The sequence below is a fragment of the Stylophora pistillata genome, chromosome 13 (genome assembly GCF_964205215.1).
Source record: "Stylophora pistillata chromosome 13, jaStyPist1.2, whole genome shotgun sequence".
In the NCBI taxonomy this organism is placed as follows: Eukaryota; Metazoa; Cnidaria; class Anthozoa; order Scleractinia; family Pocilloporidae; genus Stylophora; species Stylophora pistillata.
Window position 1 is genome coordinate 23611714 of NC_142531.1, and position 19352 is coordinate 23631065.

General features: G+C 38.7%; 2 protein-coding genes across 4 annotated transcripts; both read left to right on the top strand.

The window, feature by feature from the left end:
• The first annotated feature begins 1011 nt into the window (after positions 1 to 1011).
• LOC111330100 (aflatoxin B1 aldehyde reductase member 2) lies at positions 1012 to 9875 on the top strand. 2 transcript variants are annotated; one of them, XM_088742511.1, is made up of 13 exons: positions 1012 to 1561; positions 3176 to 3256; positions 3567 to 3628; positions 4387 to 4447; positions 4949 to 4985; positions 5149 to 5295; positions 5997 to 6046; positions 6969 to 7048; positions 7337 to 7403; positions 7513 to 7613; positions 8260 to 8414; positions 8632 to 8712; positions 9632 to 9875. In XM_088742511.1, exons 2-13 carry the CDS (start codon positions 3188 to 3190, stop codon positions 9697 to 9699), a joined length of 978 nt encoding a protein of 325 aa, XP_088598637.1. In that variant the 5' UTR covers positions 1012 to 1561; positions 3176 to 3187; the 3' UTR covers positions 9700 to 9875. The 2 variants fall into 2 exon arrangements, with proteins under 2 accessions (XP_088598637.1, XP_088598638.1); XM_088742512.1 differs by having other exon boundaries at positions 3186 to 3256.
• A 369-nt stretch (positions 9876 to 10244) lies between these two features.
• On the top strand, positions 10245 to 19094 carry LOC111330111 (aflatoxin B1 aldehyde reductase member 4-like). 2 transcript variants are annotated; one of them, XM_088742509.1, is made up of 13 exons: positions 10245 to 10554; positions 11018 to 11079; positions 11688 to 11748; positions 12062 to 12101; positions 12239 to 12385; positions 13291 to 13340; positions 13514 to 13593; positions 14570 to 14626; positions 15152 to 15218; positions 15605 to 15702; positions 15850 to 16004; positions 17101 to 17181; positions 17315 to 19094. In XM_088742509.1, exons 1-13 carry the CDS (start codon positions 10429 to 10431, stop codon positions 17380 to 17382), a joined length of 1092 nt encoding a protein of 363 aa, XP_088598635.1. In that variant the 5' UTR covers positions 10245 to 10428; the 3' UTR covers positions 17383 to 19094. The 2 variants fall into 2 exon arrangements, with proteins under 2 accessions (XP_088598635.1, XP_088598636.1); XM_088742510.1 differs by lacking the exon at positions 14570 to 14626 and having other exon boundaries at positions 10246 to 10554.
• Positions 19095 to 19352: the final 258 nt, after the last annotated feature.

Below are 19352 nucleotides of genomic sequence, written 5' to 3' on the forward strand. Positions count from 1 at the left end.
CCAGATCTAACTGGCTTCTACTAAGTTTCTACTCTCCTCCCCTCTCCCCCCTCGGCCCCTTTCCCCGCTCCCCTCCCCAGCCCCGGGCTAAGTAGGCTTATTGACACTTCATGGAACTTCCGCTTCGGTAAGAGTGAGTTGGCATATCAAAGTGAATTTCAAACGAAAGGATGTCACTATTATAATAATAATAATAATAATGAACGTTCTTAATACGCATTTAAGAATCTCAATGCGCTTACAATAATTTTTACTAAGGTTGAGATCGGACGTCAGCATTATCAGGCGCCACTGGCAGCCGCTTTAATCCATGTAACGACCTCACCTTTTCCCACCCATCCCACCCCAGGGGAGGACATCCATCACACAGTAATCTCGTGCGTGGGAAATTAACGTCTCCTACCCCTAACCCTGCAGGAGACGGGACCTCCATTTATTCGTCCCTATCCGAGAAGACTAGAATATCTAACCATTTCTTGATGTTGAGAAAGGAAGCATATTCTTCTCAGTTAATTTTAAGACCCTGAGTGTTGGTCCGGCCGGTATTGAACTCTCGACCTCCCGCACAGCAGTCCGGCGCTCTCCCAATTGAGCTATTATGGTGGCTGGTACTAGTTTCCTCGCGCGGGGAACAGGTCACTCTTGCGTGACGCGCGCGAGAGAAACGTGCGAAAGAAGCGCGAGATCAAAAGATGAAAATTCAAAACAAAGATGGCGGCGCGTGGAATTTTTTCTACTTTTGTGAGAAGTTTAGCTAAGAGCGTGTATTTGATGTGTTGAGTGGCCACTGTGAATGCAGGAGAAAGAAACTAAGATAAAGAAGACGATTTTTGGAGAAGTAAAGGTTGCTTCACTTCATATCTAAAAGAAATATTCAACCGATTTGAAATCTTGCGACGGCGAAAAAAGAACAACTCAAGTGAAGGATTCTTAGAATGTTCTTAGAATGTTCTTAGAATGTCAGTAGAATGTTCTTATTCCAGTTCGTGAAACACGAACTGGAATAAGAACATTCTACTGACAACAATCATTCACTTGACTCTGATGATGACTTCCGCACAGGTTGTCGAAACGTCAGTCACTACCACCGACAACAGTCCTTCTCAGGACTACAATCACCCGGACGATCAGACTACACCTTCACAACCAATGATCATCTAATTCAACCCTATAAAAGTGTCCAACTGGCCTTGGTCAGTCTTTTTGTTGTATTCTTTCAAAGTTACAAACCATCAAAATGATGAAAACTGGTACCAGCCACCTTAATTAAAAGACGAAAATTCAAAACAAAGATGGCGGCGCGAGGCTTTTTTCTACTTTTGTAAGAAGTTTACCTAACAGCGTGTATTTGATGTGTTGAACGGCCACTGCGTATGCAGGAGACAGAAACGAAGATAAAGAAGACGGGTTGCTACATTGCTACATATCATATACATAAAGGTTGCTACATATCTGAAATCTTGCGACCGCGAAAAAAGGAGAACTCAAGTGAAGGATAATCTGCCTAAGTGGAAGAAGACTGTGAAACTTCTAGGAAAATAATATAGCATAGCCAGAAGTTGTGAGTAGGTCCCTTAAGATGAATGTGAAATGTTCAGCAGGCAACCGTAGACGATACTCCTACTCTTGTACGTTGGATCAGCGATGATCTGATCGGCCCAAAATAACGAATATGAAATATAAATATAGAGGCAAGACCGATACAACGTAGATAAGTAAATTTCAAGACGGAGCACTATATTTCGGCTGGCCAAACCAGCCTTCTTCAAGTGCAGTGGGAATTAACAGAGAATTGGGGTGATGCTTCATAGATAGCTGTATGATGTAACAACGGAAATATGTAAAACTAATTTGATTGACAATGAGATAACTATAAAAATAGAAATAGTGAGCAAAAATAGAAATGAAGTAAGGTAAATAGGATAAATAACTAGAAACTAATACATTTCTTCGCGAGCGTTAAGGCCATGTGGATAAATAGTGTTGCCTCTTGAAATTAAAAAAGCTTCCCTGGCCTTGCGTATCGATTCTCTCTTGGAAAACACTTTTTCGATGGCAATTAGCTCCATGTCGTGAGCAGAGTGGTTAGGAGAGGAAATGAAGTGTTCTGCCGCTGTAGTAGGTTTAGATTTAGAGTTTGGTTTATCAATGGTACGGCGGTGTTCATTAAAACGGTCTGTCAATTCCCACTGCACCTGAAGAAGGCTGGTTTGGCCAGCCGAAATATAGTGCTCCGTCTTAAAATTTACTTATCTACGTTGTATCGGTCTTGCCTCTATATTTATATTTCATATCCTTTAAGATGAGCCCGGGAGGCTGTCTTTGACGGCTATTGAATGATTTCTAAGCAGCAAACATCTGTAAACATCAAATCGTAGGTGCTCGCGCGAACACACGCGATAGTCAGCGGTAGCTATAACAGATCATGAGCAAATGTCGATCATATAGAATCCAGATTTTTAAATGCGCGAGAACGCGCGTGGAAATTGCTAAACTCACGAAAGCTACTGCTTGAAAACAAGTCCGGTGACCCCTTCTTTTTAATGTTCCAATATGACAATAACGTTGAAAGGAATCGTCAGAGAAAAAACTAGAAAATTCTACGGGAGGACATTTGCGATGTGTCAAAATTGCCTTTTTTCTGGATTTTCTGAAATTCCGCTCTGTAGAATGATGTTTCTTTTAAATCTTTGTGCATTTTCCTTTTCAAGTGCCTAAAGCAATCGCTAAGAAAAATCACGGGGTCACCGTGTTAGTTTTCAGCTTATTTGAACCATAAGCTAAAAAATGGGTCTGAACATAGTTAGTAGAGGGGACCCTCTACTAACTATGGTCTGAATGGTCCTTTGAAAGCGTTGCCATGGAAACTGCTAGTGAAGAAATGACACCTATTTTCGGATAGCCAATGATTATATAATTCACCCTTGTAAAAGTGTTCAACTGGCCTTGGTCAGTCTTTTTGTTGTATTCTTTCAAAGTTACAAACCATCAAAAAGATGAAAACTGGTACTAGCCACCTTAAGTACTCTTCTCTTTACCGTACATACAATATTGAGGGGAAAAAGTCAGAGGTGATGTTGTTATGCATGACAGAATTAATGAAGTGTGACCGAAGCGTGACAACGTCGTCACGAGACCATATGCCCTCAGGCTATTCACCCATATTTGTTTTGAGGCTTCTTTAGAAATGGCCATCGTTCCTCCCCGGACAGTGTTTGGATGCTCAGAGTTAGGAAGAGAGCGCACCTTGGGCAAAGTATGTCACTCATTAAATTATGTAAAATGTAATAAAGGCTGATAGTTTGTTTGGGGGGCTGCGTCGGTAGGGGTAACGAAATAATTTGGATATATCAACAAAGTTGAAATGGTAAATTGGCCACCGTAACGATTACAAAAGCTGACGTTTCGAGCGTGAGCCCTACGTCGTCAGCTTTTGTAATCGTTACGGTGGCCAATTTACCATTTCAACTTTGTTGATATATCCAAATTATATGTAAAATGTAAGTTATATTTAGGACATGATTCGAACTAGTTAAGTGATGCGTCAACTTTTTCTCTACCTACAGGATAGTGAGTTTATAAAAATCTGTATGGAAAATGAAATTTACAGTTTTGACACAGCTCTTATGTAAGTATTTATTTTGGCTCCATAAAATTTAAAAGCAACTTTACTTTGTCTTTTAGGTATGTACAATGTAATTTTTGAAAACGATATGCAGCATTTTTGGGTCATCCTCGGTGTAAAAACCTGACAAGGTTTTCTTTGTTTCATGAGGTCTTGTTTTGCTGTACGCTATTGTTTATAATGTTTTGTTGTCTTTGTTTTACGTCACTCGTGAGCTTCACAGGTTTTTACTCCGAGGATGAGCCGCATTTTTTGTTCTGACCTGCCTGAGTATTGGAAGAGAACTCCTTGTTCAGCTTCAGAGATGGGGGTTGGACGCGCCATTTATTAAGTCACGCTATTGTCACGCTATTGTCACGCGTTACGTACCTTTCTTTAACGCTTTCATTGACAGTTTTGTTTACGTCATCGTAACCAGATATTCTTAGAAAAGAGCACACCTATTTCTACTTCTACAGAGACTACGCACAATTAAAATCTCTCTTCATCGAAAGCTTGTGTTTCATCATCTCTAACGCAATCATCCAGGGGTGGGGGGCACATTCTCCCCTGGTCTCCACTGTTCCTAATGGAACATATAGGCTCTCAGTTTTGAATTTCCAAGGGACAAATGACCAGGTCATTAGAGAACTGGGGTAAAAATATCTGTGATAAACTCAAATGCAAGTCCCTTTGCGTACACACAGCAAAGATCATGTGGGTATGGGATGTTTATGATATTTACTTAAATATTAGCCTAACCTTTGGCTTGCTCTTGAAAGATATACTGGTGGAAAGAGTGAGGAGGTTATGGGAAATTTAGATAATCTGAGAGATCCCAAGGTAAATAATGAGTAACCAGAGTAGTACTATTACTGTGTTTCTTGAAAATATTTAAATCACATTCATCATATTGTAAAATTCATGGGAAACAGACACACAGACTGAAAATCCACACTGAAATGCTTATGGGTGATTGGAAATAATGGGTCACAGGATACAGAAGTCTCTGTTATTTCCCAAAATTATGGGGATTTAGGGGGCAGGCAGGCTGAATACAGTGCTCATTTACCCTCCCCACCCCAGGCAGGATATAATGCTCATTTACCATTCCTACCATCCCCACCCCAGGCAGGTCCATTAACCCTTCCCACCCTTACTCAGTTTTAGAATTTGATGTTCACTAACATGGACTGCTATCTAAGTATGTAGTCATTGTTATATTCTGCTCCAGTTAAATTTTAGACTGTGCAGCATTAACAAGGACAAACAACAGTTCTTTTTCTAAATTTTTGCACTTATTTATTTTTATTCAATGTCTAATTAAGTTCAATATTTCATTAGGTAACTATTGCTACAAAGGCCAATCCCTTTGAAAAAGGTTTGTAATGTGTAACTGTGTGTAAGCTAGATTACTTTGGATTTCTGTGAAATTACAATTTATTAGAATACAAGATACCAATAGACAAATGTAATTAAGCAGTTATCTAATTGACGAAGTAAAACTGCTTGTCTTCTCTGATGTCATGCAATTTTCCCCATAGATTTGAAGTATGACAGTGTGCTGGAACAACTAAATAAATCCCTCAAAAGTTTGAAGAGAGACTCTGTGGACTTATTTTACCTCCATGCACCAGACCATAACACACCCATTGAGGAGACACTGGAAGCTGTCAATCAGCTTTATAAAGGTACATGATTTCCCCTGGAACATGTTTAAGAGACATGAATGGAGATGACCTCTTAACCAAAACAGATCTTGGAGGAAGTATACCTATGTTGGATTTGTCTCCTAATTATGAGGTTTGGGGACATGTCCCTTGTTAAGAAATGCCCATGTTAAATGTGATCTTATATGAGTGGTGTCTAGCCACAAGGGGTGTCCAGGCACAAGGTGTCTATTTATGTGAGGTATCAGTGACTTTAGGGTGCGAATTTTATCTACATATGGAATGTGTCCTTGTGGAGTGTGTTCATAAATGATTTGGTCCTCATATCAATCAAAATCTCCTACTGGGGATGTTAAATTATTTGAGAGATATCTATGCAAACGGGATGACCTTTTTAGAGAGGTTTCCATGTATAAGGTGTATTCTTTTAGGAGGCGACTCCACTTTGAAGTTTTCCAAGCATAAACAATGGCCATTTTTCAAGAGGTTCCTATATAATAGGTGGTAGCTTTGATAGGTGTCCATGCTAAGAGGTGGCAACCAATGGAAAGTTTCCACCTATAAAATTTGTCCCTGTACTTGGTCTCACTTCATCTCATCACATTACAACTCCTCGTGTGTCAGGGGTCATTATCTATGACATGTTTCAACTGATGGAAACTCCCTGTTACTCAGTCAAAGTTTAACTTGTAAAAATACTTACTTGGTTTTTGAAATTTCAGAGGGAAAATTTAAAGCTTTTGGACTTTCCAATTATGCTGCATGGGAAGTGGTAAGTGATATTACAGCTGCAGATTGTTGCATTTTTGTCAAAATTGTGAAATGAGAGTTGAAATAAAATGAAGTTAAATGAAAACTAACCAATTTTTTGTCAAATCTCAGCGAAAAATATGCAAAACATATCAGAATTGTATCCAAGACGGTTGTGATTTTTAGTGTAGTACAGATCATAATTGGTGCTTGATTATGATAAATTTATTGTGAAACATCTATTTCATGGTTTTAGCGGTAGTATAAATTTCGAAACACTTTGATTTCGTATTTTCAGAGATTTCAATCCTTTAAGATAAAAGAAGGGAAATTTTGGTAGAGATGACCACAATCACTCAAGGGGCAAGCCTCTAGGGCATATGGGGGTAAGCTAACCCAGAAAATGTCTTTTTTAAAAATGGGCCGTTTCCTGCATTTTGAGATCAACATTTCTTTTTGTCGAACAACAACAAACATATGAAACATATGAGTGAACTGCGGTTATGAGACGTATATAAGAACGATCCTTCGCAGTAAAGCACTATTTGAGCAATAGTGGAAATCAGACCTGAAAAAAATTTCAGGCCTGTACGGGATTCGAACCACTGACCTCTGCGATACTAGTGCAGCGCTCTACCAATGCGCTCTACTCATATGTTTCATATGTTTGTTGTTGTTCGATTTATCATCTACGGGTTTATATCGAATTAATTTGATGGCCTGCTCCCAGTTGGCTTGTTAGCTCAATTGGTAGAGCGCTGCACTAGTATCGCAGAGGTCAGTGGTTCGAATCCCGTACAGGCCTGAAATTTTTTTCAGGTCTGATTTCCACTATTGCTCAAATAGTGCTTTACTGCGAAGGATCGTTCTTATATACATTTCTTTTTGTGTTACGTAAGCGGCAACTGAAATGAACGCGCTTGTGCTTACGACCTTTCTTTCAGGCAGAAATTTATTACCTGTGTAAGACGAAGGACTATCCCCGACCAACAGTGTATCAAGGGATGTACAATTCTGTCACAAGGTGGGAGATGTTATGAACCTTAAGACTAGCTTGCTAAGGACGTGATATTTTCAGTAAAGTTCGACCCAAAAACGAAATGTTGATTTTTAACGTTTTCATAGCCATAACGTGAATAGAAAGTTCAGAAAAGAAGCAGATTCTAGAGATATGATTCATCAAACGATTTTGACCAAAATATTAACAAAAATCCGGAAGAATCTAGTTCAGTGTTTGTTCCAGCCCTTTCTTTTTAATTGCCAGTTATACTGGAAGTATTTTGCTCAAAATAATGTCTTATTCTTATTCCAGGGATGTTGAAAGAGAACTCTTTCCTTGCCTGAGAAGACTTGGCATGGCTTTTTATGCAAACAACCCGGTAGGTCACCTTGATGAAATCTTGTGTGGCCAAACTTGACAATCGTTAAGTCTTTCCGAAACAGTCTGACATTACCCTCTTATAATTCCCTGTTTTGATGTTAATATAGCTTGCAGGTGGAATACTAACGGGAAAGCATCGTTATGAAGACAGAGAAAACGGCGAGATTCAGGATGGCCGATATGCTAACCAAGGCACTAGGACCGATCTGTGAGTTTTTTGTTTTAGAAAAAACGAATTTTTTCCCAAATATTCTCCAGTCTTTGCGACAGACAGTCAATAGTATTTTTAATTCTACAATGTTCTCTCATCTTCTTCATTGCTTTAAGAAAAATTCCACATGATGAACTCTTTCTTAGTTTTGCCTTAAGACCGAAGCTTCAACATGTGGGTTGAACCATTGTGTTGCGGAGTTTTTGTTCAAGACATTTATGTCTTACATTGCCCCTCTCCACACAATAGTGAAATTTAGCACCGCGTTTACGTGAAAGGGTAAACGTCAGCTTGTCCTCTCACCCTAACGTGAACCTTGCTGGCCGATTGCTGCCCTAGCTTTGATTGAGCTCAGGTCATGGTTGATTTGAAGGCGCCCTTGTATGATTTACAAGGAATAGTTTTGGTGCACTTTTTTCCGGCAACTAACTTCTACTCTGTGAGAGAAAAAGTGAAGTAAATCTTACGTACTAGGCAAACGCGAAACAGGTTACTTTCACGGGGAAAAACAGCAAAGCGCAACCGGCAAACGTGAAAAAATGGCGGGAAAAAAATGGGGCGTGGTCACTTTTGCCGTTCGCGTTTCACGTAAACTAGTTTTATGTTTCCTCTTTTTTAACTTTGAGCTGTGATTTCTTTTCAGTCATATGAAGCTTTATTGGAAAAAGCCGTTGTTTGATTTACTTGACAAATTCAGAACAACATTGGATCGTATTTACGGTGAAGGAAAAGTTTCCTTGGTAGACGCGTCCCTCAGATGGATGTACCACCACTCTATGATGGATGGTACTTATGGAGGTAGGTGACAACAAAACACTCTAAACAAATACGCAAGCGTGCTAGAGGGCTAAAACACATTTTAGCCTGCCAGCCTCCATTCTCCAAATCTCCGCTCACTCCCAGTGGTCGTACTGTTTCCGCAAAGATTACACAAAAATCGCGAGTTTGCTTAATTTATTAGAGGACATTCAAGGAAAAGGTATCAGTTGAAATATTATTACTTTTACTGTTTCAGATGCTGTTATTGTTGGAGCTTCGTCTGTGAAACACTTGGAGGAAAATCTGAAGAGTACAAAACACGGGCCCTTACATGAGGGTATGAATTATCATAATTAATACTTTTGCAAAGAAATTATTTTATTCATTGTCGACTTTGGTAAATGTTTGGATTAAAGTTTGGATTCTCACTTTGAAAGTCTTCTTAGTTAATTTTAGTGTGGGGATCTCAGTTTGATACATACATACATACATATACTTTATTTAATCTCGAATTTGGAGTAGCTAAAGAATAAGCTAGTATCTTCGAGTTACAAGTATAATTCTAAATACTACTAAAATGTAAAATGTAAAAGGTAAAATTGTAACATTCTAAAATTTAACTATGAGAAAGAGTCATACTGTAGAATCTTGCGCTTGAAATCAGAAAAGTCAGACGTTCTAAAAGAGTCCGGAAGAGAGTTCCATAGTTTTGAAGCCATATATGAAAAGGAGTGAAGACCATAAGTAGTAGTTTTTGTAGACGGTAGAGACAAAATATAATTTCCGCGTAGATTATAGGATACAGACCGGAAACTAAACATATTCTTTAGATAGCCTGGATAGCAGTTAAAAAACAAGCTCTTGTAATTAAGAAAATCTGAAGGCGAAATATCATGTTAGTTTAAGGGCTATGTCGAATGGTTCGCTTCGTTTTTGGCGCCGAACAAAACCACTGTCTCATCAAAGGACACAACGAAAAAATTGAAAGTTGAGATGGATCATGGAGATAAAAAAAAATACTTATTACATAAAAGTAAGGAAAGCAGGAACATGGATGTTTAAGGATGGAAAACAATAAGGTGGATTTGCATAAAATATACCATCTCGAAACTTTCTTAACTGTTTAAAACCTAAGAGTGAGCAGAATCTAATTTCTCCGTACAGTCACACTGCTGGATCATTCATTAGTATCATGAAAATAAAGGAAACGATTTTCATTCGGGGGGTCATTGATACCTCTGCATTTCTTTCTGTAGATGTGGTCAAAGTATTCGAAGAGGCCTGGGGCCAAATTAAATCCGACTGTCCTGATTATTTCCGCTGAAGTAACCAGCTGAGGGCTCCTCAGTAAAAGTTTCCAGAAAAGGAATGTTGTGGCTGGCATAAATGGGACCTGAAAGGGAATATGAAGAAGGCAAACTTCTTTGGCAAAACCATGAGCTATAAAGCTTATTACTCTACAGCCTTCTCTTTGAAATAAAAGTAAAATTTCTCTTTAAAGCATTCTTGCCTTATGTCTCAGTGGATAAAGATATCCAGAGTGGTTTTGAATATATTGATAAGGTTACACTTAGTTTCTTTAAAGGCGGGATTACTTCCAGAAACTCCTGCAAATGATAGTCACTAGTGAGAAAAGAAATCTCTTCAAATGGGATACGTGCTTATTTTTTTCTTTTAGCCAAGCTGGGGTAGCCGAAGATGAGAGCGGAAGTCGTCTCTTTTCCCCTTCCCTCCCCTTCCCTTCCTTTTCCTCTCTTCTCAATTTTTCTTTTTTCTCAATGAGTCCCATGCCTTTGCGCTATTCCCGCTCAACTCAGCCTTTTTTTTCAGATTTGACTGTGTGTGTACGACATACGTTGGGCCCCTAATCCGAGTGGGCGACTGGGGATGAAATAAATGGCAGTATGGCCGGAAAGCGAGGCGGTGCCTCTCTGGCTTGTTTTCTATAAATCTGATGATTTCGCAGTTTAAAATTCTCGGCATGGGATAGTTTCTATTTTACTAGCTTTTTTGCAGTCGAAGTGTATCGTTAAGTCGTGTGATTATTATCGTGATGCAGCATATTGCACCTGCACGCGTTGTACGCGCTTGCCGCAGGATCTCTTCAATGTATTCGGACGTTCCTTTGAAGACTGTACTTGGATGTTCTGAATTAGGGAAGAATCATACGGTTGGCAAGGTGTGTAACATAATGGAATATTCCCAAGTCCTTTTAATTTTCTGCCCCAAATAATTTCAGTGGTGCAAGTTAGTCAATGTAATTGTAACCGGGAAAAAAGTATTGTAAGGGCGCCGCCATTATGTAACCTGGCAACCCGCGGAGTTGAAAATTGTAGAGCCCGATTACCCGAACACCCGGTTAACTAGCACCCACCCCTTCCCCCCGGCTAACTTGAACAAGATCCGATTTCCCCCGGATTTTCTTATGATTGTGTTTAAGCTCAATCTACTGAAGACATTGTCACACTGTTATAAGAACTAAAAGATTGTTTGGCAAGATTCCCCACAAGCTCATACTAAATTATGCATACAGTTCTTGGATAAAGAACACAACAGCAAAAACAATAGATTGCCTTTGGGAGTAGGGCTTTGTTTTAGAATGGAATGGGTTACCATGGAAGTCTTCATGTTTGTTTTAACAGGAAAATCAGTTTTTGGAAATTTGCACAAAAAATGGGATTTATGATTTTGACACAGCTTATTTGTAAGTAATCATTCTTCTTAATGGAACTTATGTGTAAACACTAAAGAAGCCTCCTTCATAGCCATTTTTATTGAGAAAAGAGAGAGATGTATGTCATGTAATACTCCGCCAGAGGGCATGGTCTGCTGTGTGGGAGGTTGAGGGTTCAAGCCCCTGGCTGGACCAACACTCAGGTTCTTAAAATAATTAAGGAGATTGTGCTGCCTTTGCTATGACATCTGCAAATGGTTAGATGTTCTAGTCTTCTTTGATAGGGACAATAAACTGTAAAACAATTTCATTTCAAAATTGTAAACTGCTCAATGTAGTCAGGCCAAGACCCCACAAAGTGGCAGTGGTAAAAGTGCATCAGAGCATACAAGAACTGATAATACCTAACATGAAAATGCCACCTTTTCATCAACTCATTTGATATCTTCAAGATGACTCTAAACACAACAGCAACTTGTGTGGACATTGTTGAGATTTCCAGTAATAGTTGTAAGGGTAAATCTCCTTGCTAATTACATGTTGCTTACACCAGAAAAGTTTGATGTTATTGCTACTTCTTTACATGCAACAGTCAAAGCTAGTTTGCAATTATCAACTTTTGCTTGATATTTTAAAAGATATGCTGATGGTAAAAGTGAGGAAGCTATTGGAAAAGCAGCGAGTCTCGGAGATCTCAAGGTGAACAAAAAGTCACAATCTGGATGATTCAATTCAATTTTAGTTCATTTAAAGTATGATTGATTTCCAACATTATTCTTAAAGATAGGTCAGCAAGTGTTATTATTACCTCCTGAGAGTAGCCTGCACATCTCTAAACCTTATCCTGAAATAATGCAAAACTTTACTGAAAATATGCCTCTCAAGCATTTTCTTGGGCAATGCAGTGTTTGCACACATAAACAGTTTTTAAAACAGGTTGAATAGTTGTTTGCTTTCAGGCATTTTTAAATCACCTAATAAATTTTGACTTGATATTTACATGACCATGTAGGTATCCATAGCAACAAAGGCCAATCCTTGGAGTCAAAAAGGTTTGTAGTCACTCATCCTAGTACTTTTCATTGTTAATTTCATGTTTCTGAGAGGTTTTATTCCAATTTGTAGCCATACATTACATGTACATTCCAATTTTAAGCTTCACATGATGTTGTGCTCTCACTATCCAAAGGTCTGGAGTATGACAGTGTTTTGGAACAGCTGAATGAATCCCTTAAAAGACTGAAGAGAGACTCTGTGGACTTATTTTATCTTCATGCACCAGATCATAACACACCCATTGAGGAGACACTTGAAGCTGTTAATCAACTGTATAAAGGTATATTGCACTGAAGTAGATAAGAGACACATTTATGCTATATACCTTTACTCAACCTAGCATGAGGTTTTTGGACACCAAAGGTGTCCAGTAATGCATTAGTTCACTCATGAGGAGATGTGCAATTTTTTGGAAGATGTAGATGAAAGAGGGTGTCCATATATTAGAGCTGCCCACACACAGGAGGTGTGCCAATAACACTTATTTTTTTTCTATTCTACATCAAAATATAATGATTCTTAAACATGTTTTCGTAACATTTGTGGTATTTTGCCCTTTTCTGAATTTTTTATTAAGCTCTATAATCCGCTGATAAAATGTCTGGCAGAGCAAAGAGGGACTGGGCACCATGACGTCACAGTAGGAATCTTGTGGAGAGAAATATTCTTCATTAAGTCAGGGGTATTCGAAAACCCCAAACTACACATTGAAATGGTATTTTTTGGCTAAGAAGATTGTAAACAGTAGCTTTCACACTCACTTTGCTTCTTTGATAAACTTGGTGTTACTACCGTTACGGCATGGGCTCCAGTACTCTTTAACGTGGCCAAAGAGATACAGGGAGCCTAAGTTCGATACAATTTCAGACTTTTATCGTCACTTAAAATAACAAAGACGCATCAGAATCACCCACAAATCTTACCAGACACCCTCTACATACTTCTATGCTAAAAAAATAGGTGTCATAGGGACTTAAAGAGTATTCCATGTATAAGGCCCAAAATGCCCCTTTGTGGGAGGTGTACCCCTGTAGAATTCATGTTTTTGCTTTGAGGATGTGTTCTTGCAGTTAAGGCTATTACAGAAGAATTTCTCCAAGAGTGAAGTTCCGTGTCCATGATTCAAGCAGTGTTTTTGAAAAAACATTGTTCTGATTTATACTTTGCTGGTTTTCATGATTTCAGAAGAAAAATTTAACTATTTTGGACTTTCCAATTACACTGCTTGGGAAGTGGTAAGTGGCATCATCGAGATTTTTTGAAAGAAAGTTTTGTAGCAAATTTATTCTTTAATTTGCAAAACTGAGCCAGTGCTACCGAGAATGGCTGCAATGGCATGGAGCTAGTTATTTTTTTGACGCTTTTTAATCAACTTGTGACAATGAAAAGTTCTCTGTTTGTCTCTAAGGCAGAAATTCATTACCTATGCAAGATGAACAACTATCCATTACCAACTGTGTATCAAGGGATGTATAATTCTGTCACAAGGTTAGAGCCATCAGAAATTTGAAGATAATTAACTCTCGCCTGCGACTTGATCTTTAAAACAAAATTCTTGGGGAAAAAAGTCACGGTTTTATCACAAGAAACTCAGGGTCACACAGTGAGCCTAGGTAAATATGCAAATATGATACGCAATGGGGGAAATAAAAGGATTTGTATGAGAATAAACGGTCGCACTCTAAACCTTAAAAATACAGAATTGGTTTTGGATGAAAACCAAATTACTGGCTCAAGAGGATGTTTCATTCCGTCGTGTTAGTTTTCTGGACTAATTTAGGGCTGTTTAGCGCGGGTTTATTTCATCTACTTTGCCCTCCACACTACCGCTTTAAAGTAAGGTGCCACTCGTATTTCTCGAGAAGCATCTCGTGTCTCTCGAGACGCGTCTCGTCCCATTCGAGTCTTCTCGTTTCTCGCGAGTGTACTGTAAGCACTAATGGTTTGCATTGTAGTGATGCACAACGCCAGTGTTGAAATACAATGATAGGTAGTACAAACTTGCGTTTGTGAATTGCGTTAAAGGTTGATCTCCACACGAGGCGAGATAATGAGACGCGATCATCGTTCGGTAGTCTTTACTTACGGTGGCCGAAATTTTATCATAATATAAGAGGCTTTTGCAAGCTAGATCAGCCTACCTATGATAGTAGATTTATGCATAGGTCGTATCATTACATCGCCTCAAGATTATGGAACAATTTGCCTTACTACGTAAGGGGAGCTCCATCTCTTAACGTTTTTAAGTCAATGCTGGATGAGGTCAATTTGACTACCTGAGTTTAGTGTAATTGTGACTTTTGTACATAGTTCGGATTCTATACAGCTAGAATTCCTCTTGGTTTTATTGATTTTCGTATATTTTTATTTTTATATCTTCCTATATTTGTTATTTTAATTTAATGCTATTTATTTATTTATTATTGTTCTTTTTTTTCTGTCTTGTTATGTACTGGATTTACAGTAATTTGGCATGTTCACGTTTAAACGAGTCTTGTACTCATCCGTGTAACATGGATAGGTAAAATACCAGACTACCCTAATTGTAAAAGGAGACTTGTTGAACATTAGCCTTTTTTTTTGTTGTTATTTGTGCTGCTGTATGAGTATATAAAAAATGAAAGTTCGTAATCAACATATGAATCGACGGCGCGCTCGTGTTTACTTCAAAGATCCTTATATTTCACCCTGGAGGCTCATGGTGCAAGCTTGGGCCACCTGTGGATTTATGAGGAGAAAGAGATTGATGGATAGAGCTCAAAAGAGTTTCATAATCACGTGGGAAGAGCAGTGTTAGAGAGAGAGAAAGAGAGAGAGAGAGGGAGGGGGGGCATGGAAATGTGGGAAAAAGAGTGTAATTTCTCGGAGAAATTTGTAACAAATTGACAAGAAATTTATTGAAATAGAAAGAAAGTAGTAATGGTTAAGTTGCAAAACTACGTAGGAACAGGTATGAACAGAAGAAGAAACGTTACAGGTGAACGTTATGTGGGAAGCGTACAACCATTTTCTCCGCTAAATGAATTTATATCTTTGTTAATTTCAGGGATGTAGAGAAAGAACTCTTTCCTTGCCTGAGAAGATTTGGAATGGCGTTCTACGCATATAACCCGGTTAGTAGCATTATAAAGTATGCTGCCGCAAGGTTTTGATAATTAAACAAGAAATACGTATGATGCACCATCCTTCGCAGTAGATAGCGCTATTTATAGAGCATGCCGTTAGGTTGATTCGTAATAAACCCAGTTGGCTTGTTAGCTCAATTGGTAGAGCGCTGCACTAGTATCGCAGAGGTCAGTGGTTCGAATCCCGTACAAGCCTGATTTTTTTCAGGTCTGATTTTCGCTGTTGCATAAATAGCGCTATCTACTGCGAAGGATCGTGCATCATACGTATCTAATACCGCAGTTCAAAATATATGAACTTCATATATTCATTGTATCTAAACAAGAAATGTAAAACTTTTAATGACGAGTAGTTTGTCTCGATGATGATATAGCTTGCAGGTGGAATACTCACCGGAAAACATCGTTATGAGGACAGAGAAAAAGGCAAGATCCAGCGTGGTCGTTTTGCTTTTGGCCAGTGGAGTGATGTGTAAGTCGTCTTTTATAAACCGTTACTTTTCATCCGCTGAGCGTTGCGGATCTCGTCTATGTTGAAGTTTGCACAAGGCTGTGAACTGCTGCTCTTTAAGTTTGTTCTTCTTTGTACAAGGCTATATGAGCAACTTTTGCTTTCTAGTTACCAGAAACTTTATTGGAAAAGGCCGTTGTTTGATTCACTTGACAAACTCAGAACAACACTGGATCGTATTTACGGCGAAGGGAAAGTGACTTTAATTGACGCATCTCTCGGATGGATGTATCATCACTCCAAGATGGACGGTGCCTGTGGCGGTAAGTTTAATTAAAACTGTCTTGGCCTGATTTTTTTCAGGTCTGATTTTTTCAGGTCTGATTTTCTTGGCCTGACTTTTTTCAGGCCTGATTTTTTTCAGGTCTGACTTTCGCTATTGCATAAATAGCGCTATTTACTGCGAGGATCGTGCATCATATGTATCTAATACCGCAGTTCAAAATATATGAACTTCATATATTCATTGTATCTCATTTATCACTTTCACGGGTTTATTACGAATCAACTTAACGGCCTGCTCCAAGTTGGCTTGTTAGCTCAATTGGTAGAGCGTTGCACTAGTATCGCAGAGGTCAGTGGTTCGAGTCCCGTACAGGCCTGATTTTTTTCAGGTCTGACTTTCGCTATTGCATAAATAGCGCTATCTACTGCGAGGATCGTGCATCATACGTAAAACTGTCTTATTGGGTTGCTAAATGTTTCTTGATTGCTGTGTTTCACGTGTCGTTTCTCAGGGTATTCCATAACTTTCAAGGTCTCTTGAGTCGAGAGATTGCGAGAGATTGCGAGAGACTTTGTATTGGAATTTCCGATGATCACTCGACAGGTCCCGAAGGTTTATGAAATCTTCCGAGTGTGCTCGAGAAGTCCTTTTTCTTATTTTTTATTTTTTGTTTGGTCAAGTAATGCATCATTCCAGACTATCCACCTGTAGAACGTGACTTACAACGCAGTACGTGGCAAGACCAAACAACATCTTCAAAGAAAAGTATATTACTCTGTTTGAGCGCTCCTAGTTGTAAGCGAGACGAATGAAGTTGCCTGTGAGAGAATGTGGGAATAGTTCCAGTAATTCTACTTTTGCGCTTGCACAGCGGTCAAACGTCGGGCATGCGCAAAATGGAGTAATGTCGCTGGCCCGCGCAAAATTTCATAAGAATACAGAGGAATATATAAGAAACCTTTTGGGTAAATAATGCGAAGATCCGGCAGGTTTGCGATTGTTATCAACTCAACAAAAACGTTTTTCAACACTCTCGAGCACATGCCTATGAAGGTTTAAAAAATTGTCTTAAAAGCTGTTCTCTCCCGAACATGCATAAGAGGCAAATAAACGTTTGAATGTTGCTGTTTTAGATGCTGTTATTATTGGAGGCTCGTCCGTGAAGCATTTGGAGGAAAACATCAACAGTACAAAACGTGGGCCCTTACATGAAGGTGTGAACTAACACTGATACACTTTTTTCTCTTTAATGTAGCTATGCATGCAAATTTGCTCGATTCCGTCAGCTCACTGCTACTTCATTATATTGCTTTTTGTTGTTAAAACCACTTCTGTTTTTCTATGTAGACGTGGTCAGAGTGTTTGAGGAGGCCTGGTGCGAAGTGAAAGCTGACTGTCCACCTTATTACTTTTAAGACGAGGGTAAAGTTGTTGTTTGAGGGAAAAAATTTCTGAGTATTTTCCAGACTGCAAAATATTCAATTCAATTCTCGTAGTTATGAAATTGAAAATGCAACAAGTACTGCTCCTTCACTTTGGGACTGAAAGTATTCTTGTCAAGGTACAGTTACTATTTTTTTTGCTATCACTTTCTCGATATCCACTTCGTTTTAGCCTAATGATTCTTTCTTAATAAGGTCATTTGAATTTCTAGGTCTTCTCTCATAGTAATGTTTTCATTATTCTACTGTTAAGCTCATTATTAAATAACGAGCTTAGAATTTCGTGATCAAGCATATTAATCTAGAGCACATAATCGAACTGTTTTAGTTCAAACCGTGTCACATGTTTTATAATAAATGAATAAATAAATATAATAATAAATGATTTAGCAATGGACATCCACTGGGTGGCTATTCTTGTCCACTGTTCCAGATCGAATTGGAATTTGGAATGTTGGTTTTTGCGGAGGGAGGAAAACCGGAGGACCCGGAGAAAAACCCTCGGAGCAAGGACGAGAACCAACAACAAACTCAACCCACATGAGACGCCAGGTCCGGGAATCGAACCCGGGCCACAGTGGTGGGAGGCGAGTGCTCTCACCACTGCGCCATCCCTGCTCCCCTGTTTTTATTGAATAATAGGACAAATGAGTCACGCCTCGTCCTCGCTATCGACCACATCTTCTATACTGAGATAAATAGTACACGCATTTTGATTGGTTCTTATCTATGTTCTATTAGAGGATAGACGCATCGTTGACGTCACCATCAACAACGTTTTGGCTCTTTATCATATAAAAACCAAGAGGAAATAATGGGTGCCAATATTTTCTCGTGATAAAACAAATAGATTTCATGTTGCCGTGGGCCAGATCACAAGTAGGTCACAGAAAACGTTCTTACCACAATTTGACGTCATTTGTGATCTTTTATTAAACAGACATACGGTAAGCTGTTAAATGGATGGCACATAGCCCAGCCAATCAAATCGCAGCATTTGTGGTCGATAGCTAGTAGATTTATAATGATATGTAATAGAAGAACCCCGTTGCTCAGTAAGCCTTGCAGTTTCTAGTTCGCCTTATTTCATCTTGTTAATTCGCCTATGGGGGAAAAAAATAAACTCGACCTCAGACTTGAACTTTTTGGAAAGCAGAAGCTTGCATAAAAAAAAAAAAATCGCGCATGAAATTACTTTCTTTTGTTACTTAGGATTAATCGTTGTTTTTTTCCTTTTAGCTCTTTATAAGTGTGTGCTCGAACCCAACTTTTTTTTCTTTCCGGATTTACCGAGTGAGGGCCACGGTGTCCAAACTTTGTTTAGGAAGTTTTTCCATAAAAAAAAAAAATGTGGCTTCATTGATCAATATGAGCTGAAATAGATCAGCAACTATGTGTGGCGGTGTTTATTGTACTTCTCAATCGAGAGAAGGGAAAGCTTGTCAGATTAAAAACTCAATCTTTCTCGTTAAATGTGTATTGATATTTTTAACAACACTTCTTTGGATTATCTGTGAATAGAAGTGATAAGGATCTAAAATCTGGAGTTTGGTGAATCAAATTCACGTGTCTTCGCTCGAGCAGTGTAATATCATGACCAAAAACCGCCCAAAAACGTGATTTGTGTATTTTATAGACAATTCTAGCGTAATCAAGATATTAAAATAAAGTCTAATATGAATTTATCAGTTTCTCTGTGTCGTCAAGCAGTGCTAATTTTTAAATCAATGATGTTGTTTCTAACCACAACTGACCTCGGGTTGTTCAATTTACTTTTCATGTACCTTTTTTTTCCCTGGCGCCATTCCAACAGACAACTAATTGAGCACGGGGTCTTTTTTAATTCCGACATCGTGAGATGAGCCGATCATCTGTCTACACTCATGGCTATAGAGGCATCAAGAAAGACCGGCAAAATATTTTTTCGACCTTTTTGATTTAAA

What these genes read in the sequence shown, in the direction of transcription:
- LOC111330100 (XM_088742511.1), top strand. Translation starts at nt 3,188, where the DNA reads ATGGCCATCGTTCCTCCCCGGACAGTGTTTGGATGCTCAGAGTTAGGA. An exon ending in ATGTACAATTCTGTCACAAG is followed by an intron (nt 7,049 to 7,336) that starts GTGGGAGATGTT and finishes TTCTTATTCCAG; the next exon opens with GGATGTTGAAAGAGAACTCT. An exon ending in CAAGGCACTAGGACCGATCT is followed by an intron (nt 7,614 to 8,259) that starts GTGAGTTTTTTG and finishes ATTTCTTTTCAG; the next exon opens with TCATATGAAGCTTTATTGGA.
- LOC111330111 (XM_088742509.1), top strand. Translation starts at nt 10,429, where the DNA reads ATGCAGCATATTGCACCTGCACGCGTTGTACGCGCTTGCCGCAGGATC. An exon ending in AGAATCATACGGTTGGCAAG is followed by an intron (nt 10,555 to 11,017) that starts GTGTGTAACATA and finishes TTGTTTTAACAG; the next exon opens with GAAAATCAGTTTTTGGAAAT. An exon ending in ACGTGGGCCCTTACATGAAG is followed by an intron (nt 17,182 to 17,314) that starts GTGTGAACTAAC and finishes TTTTCTATGTAG; the next exon opens with ACGTGGTCAGAGTGTTTGAG.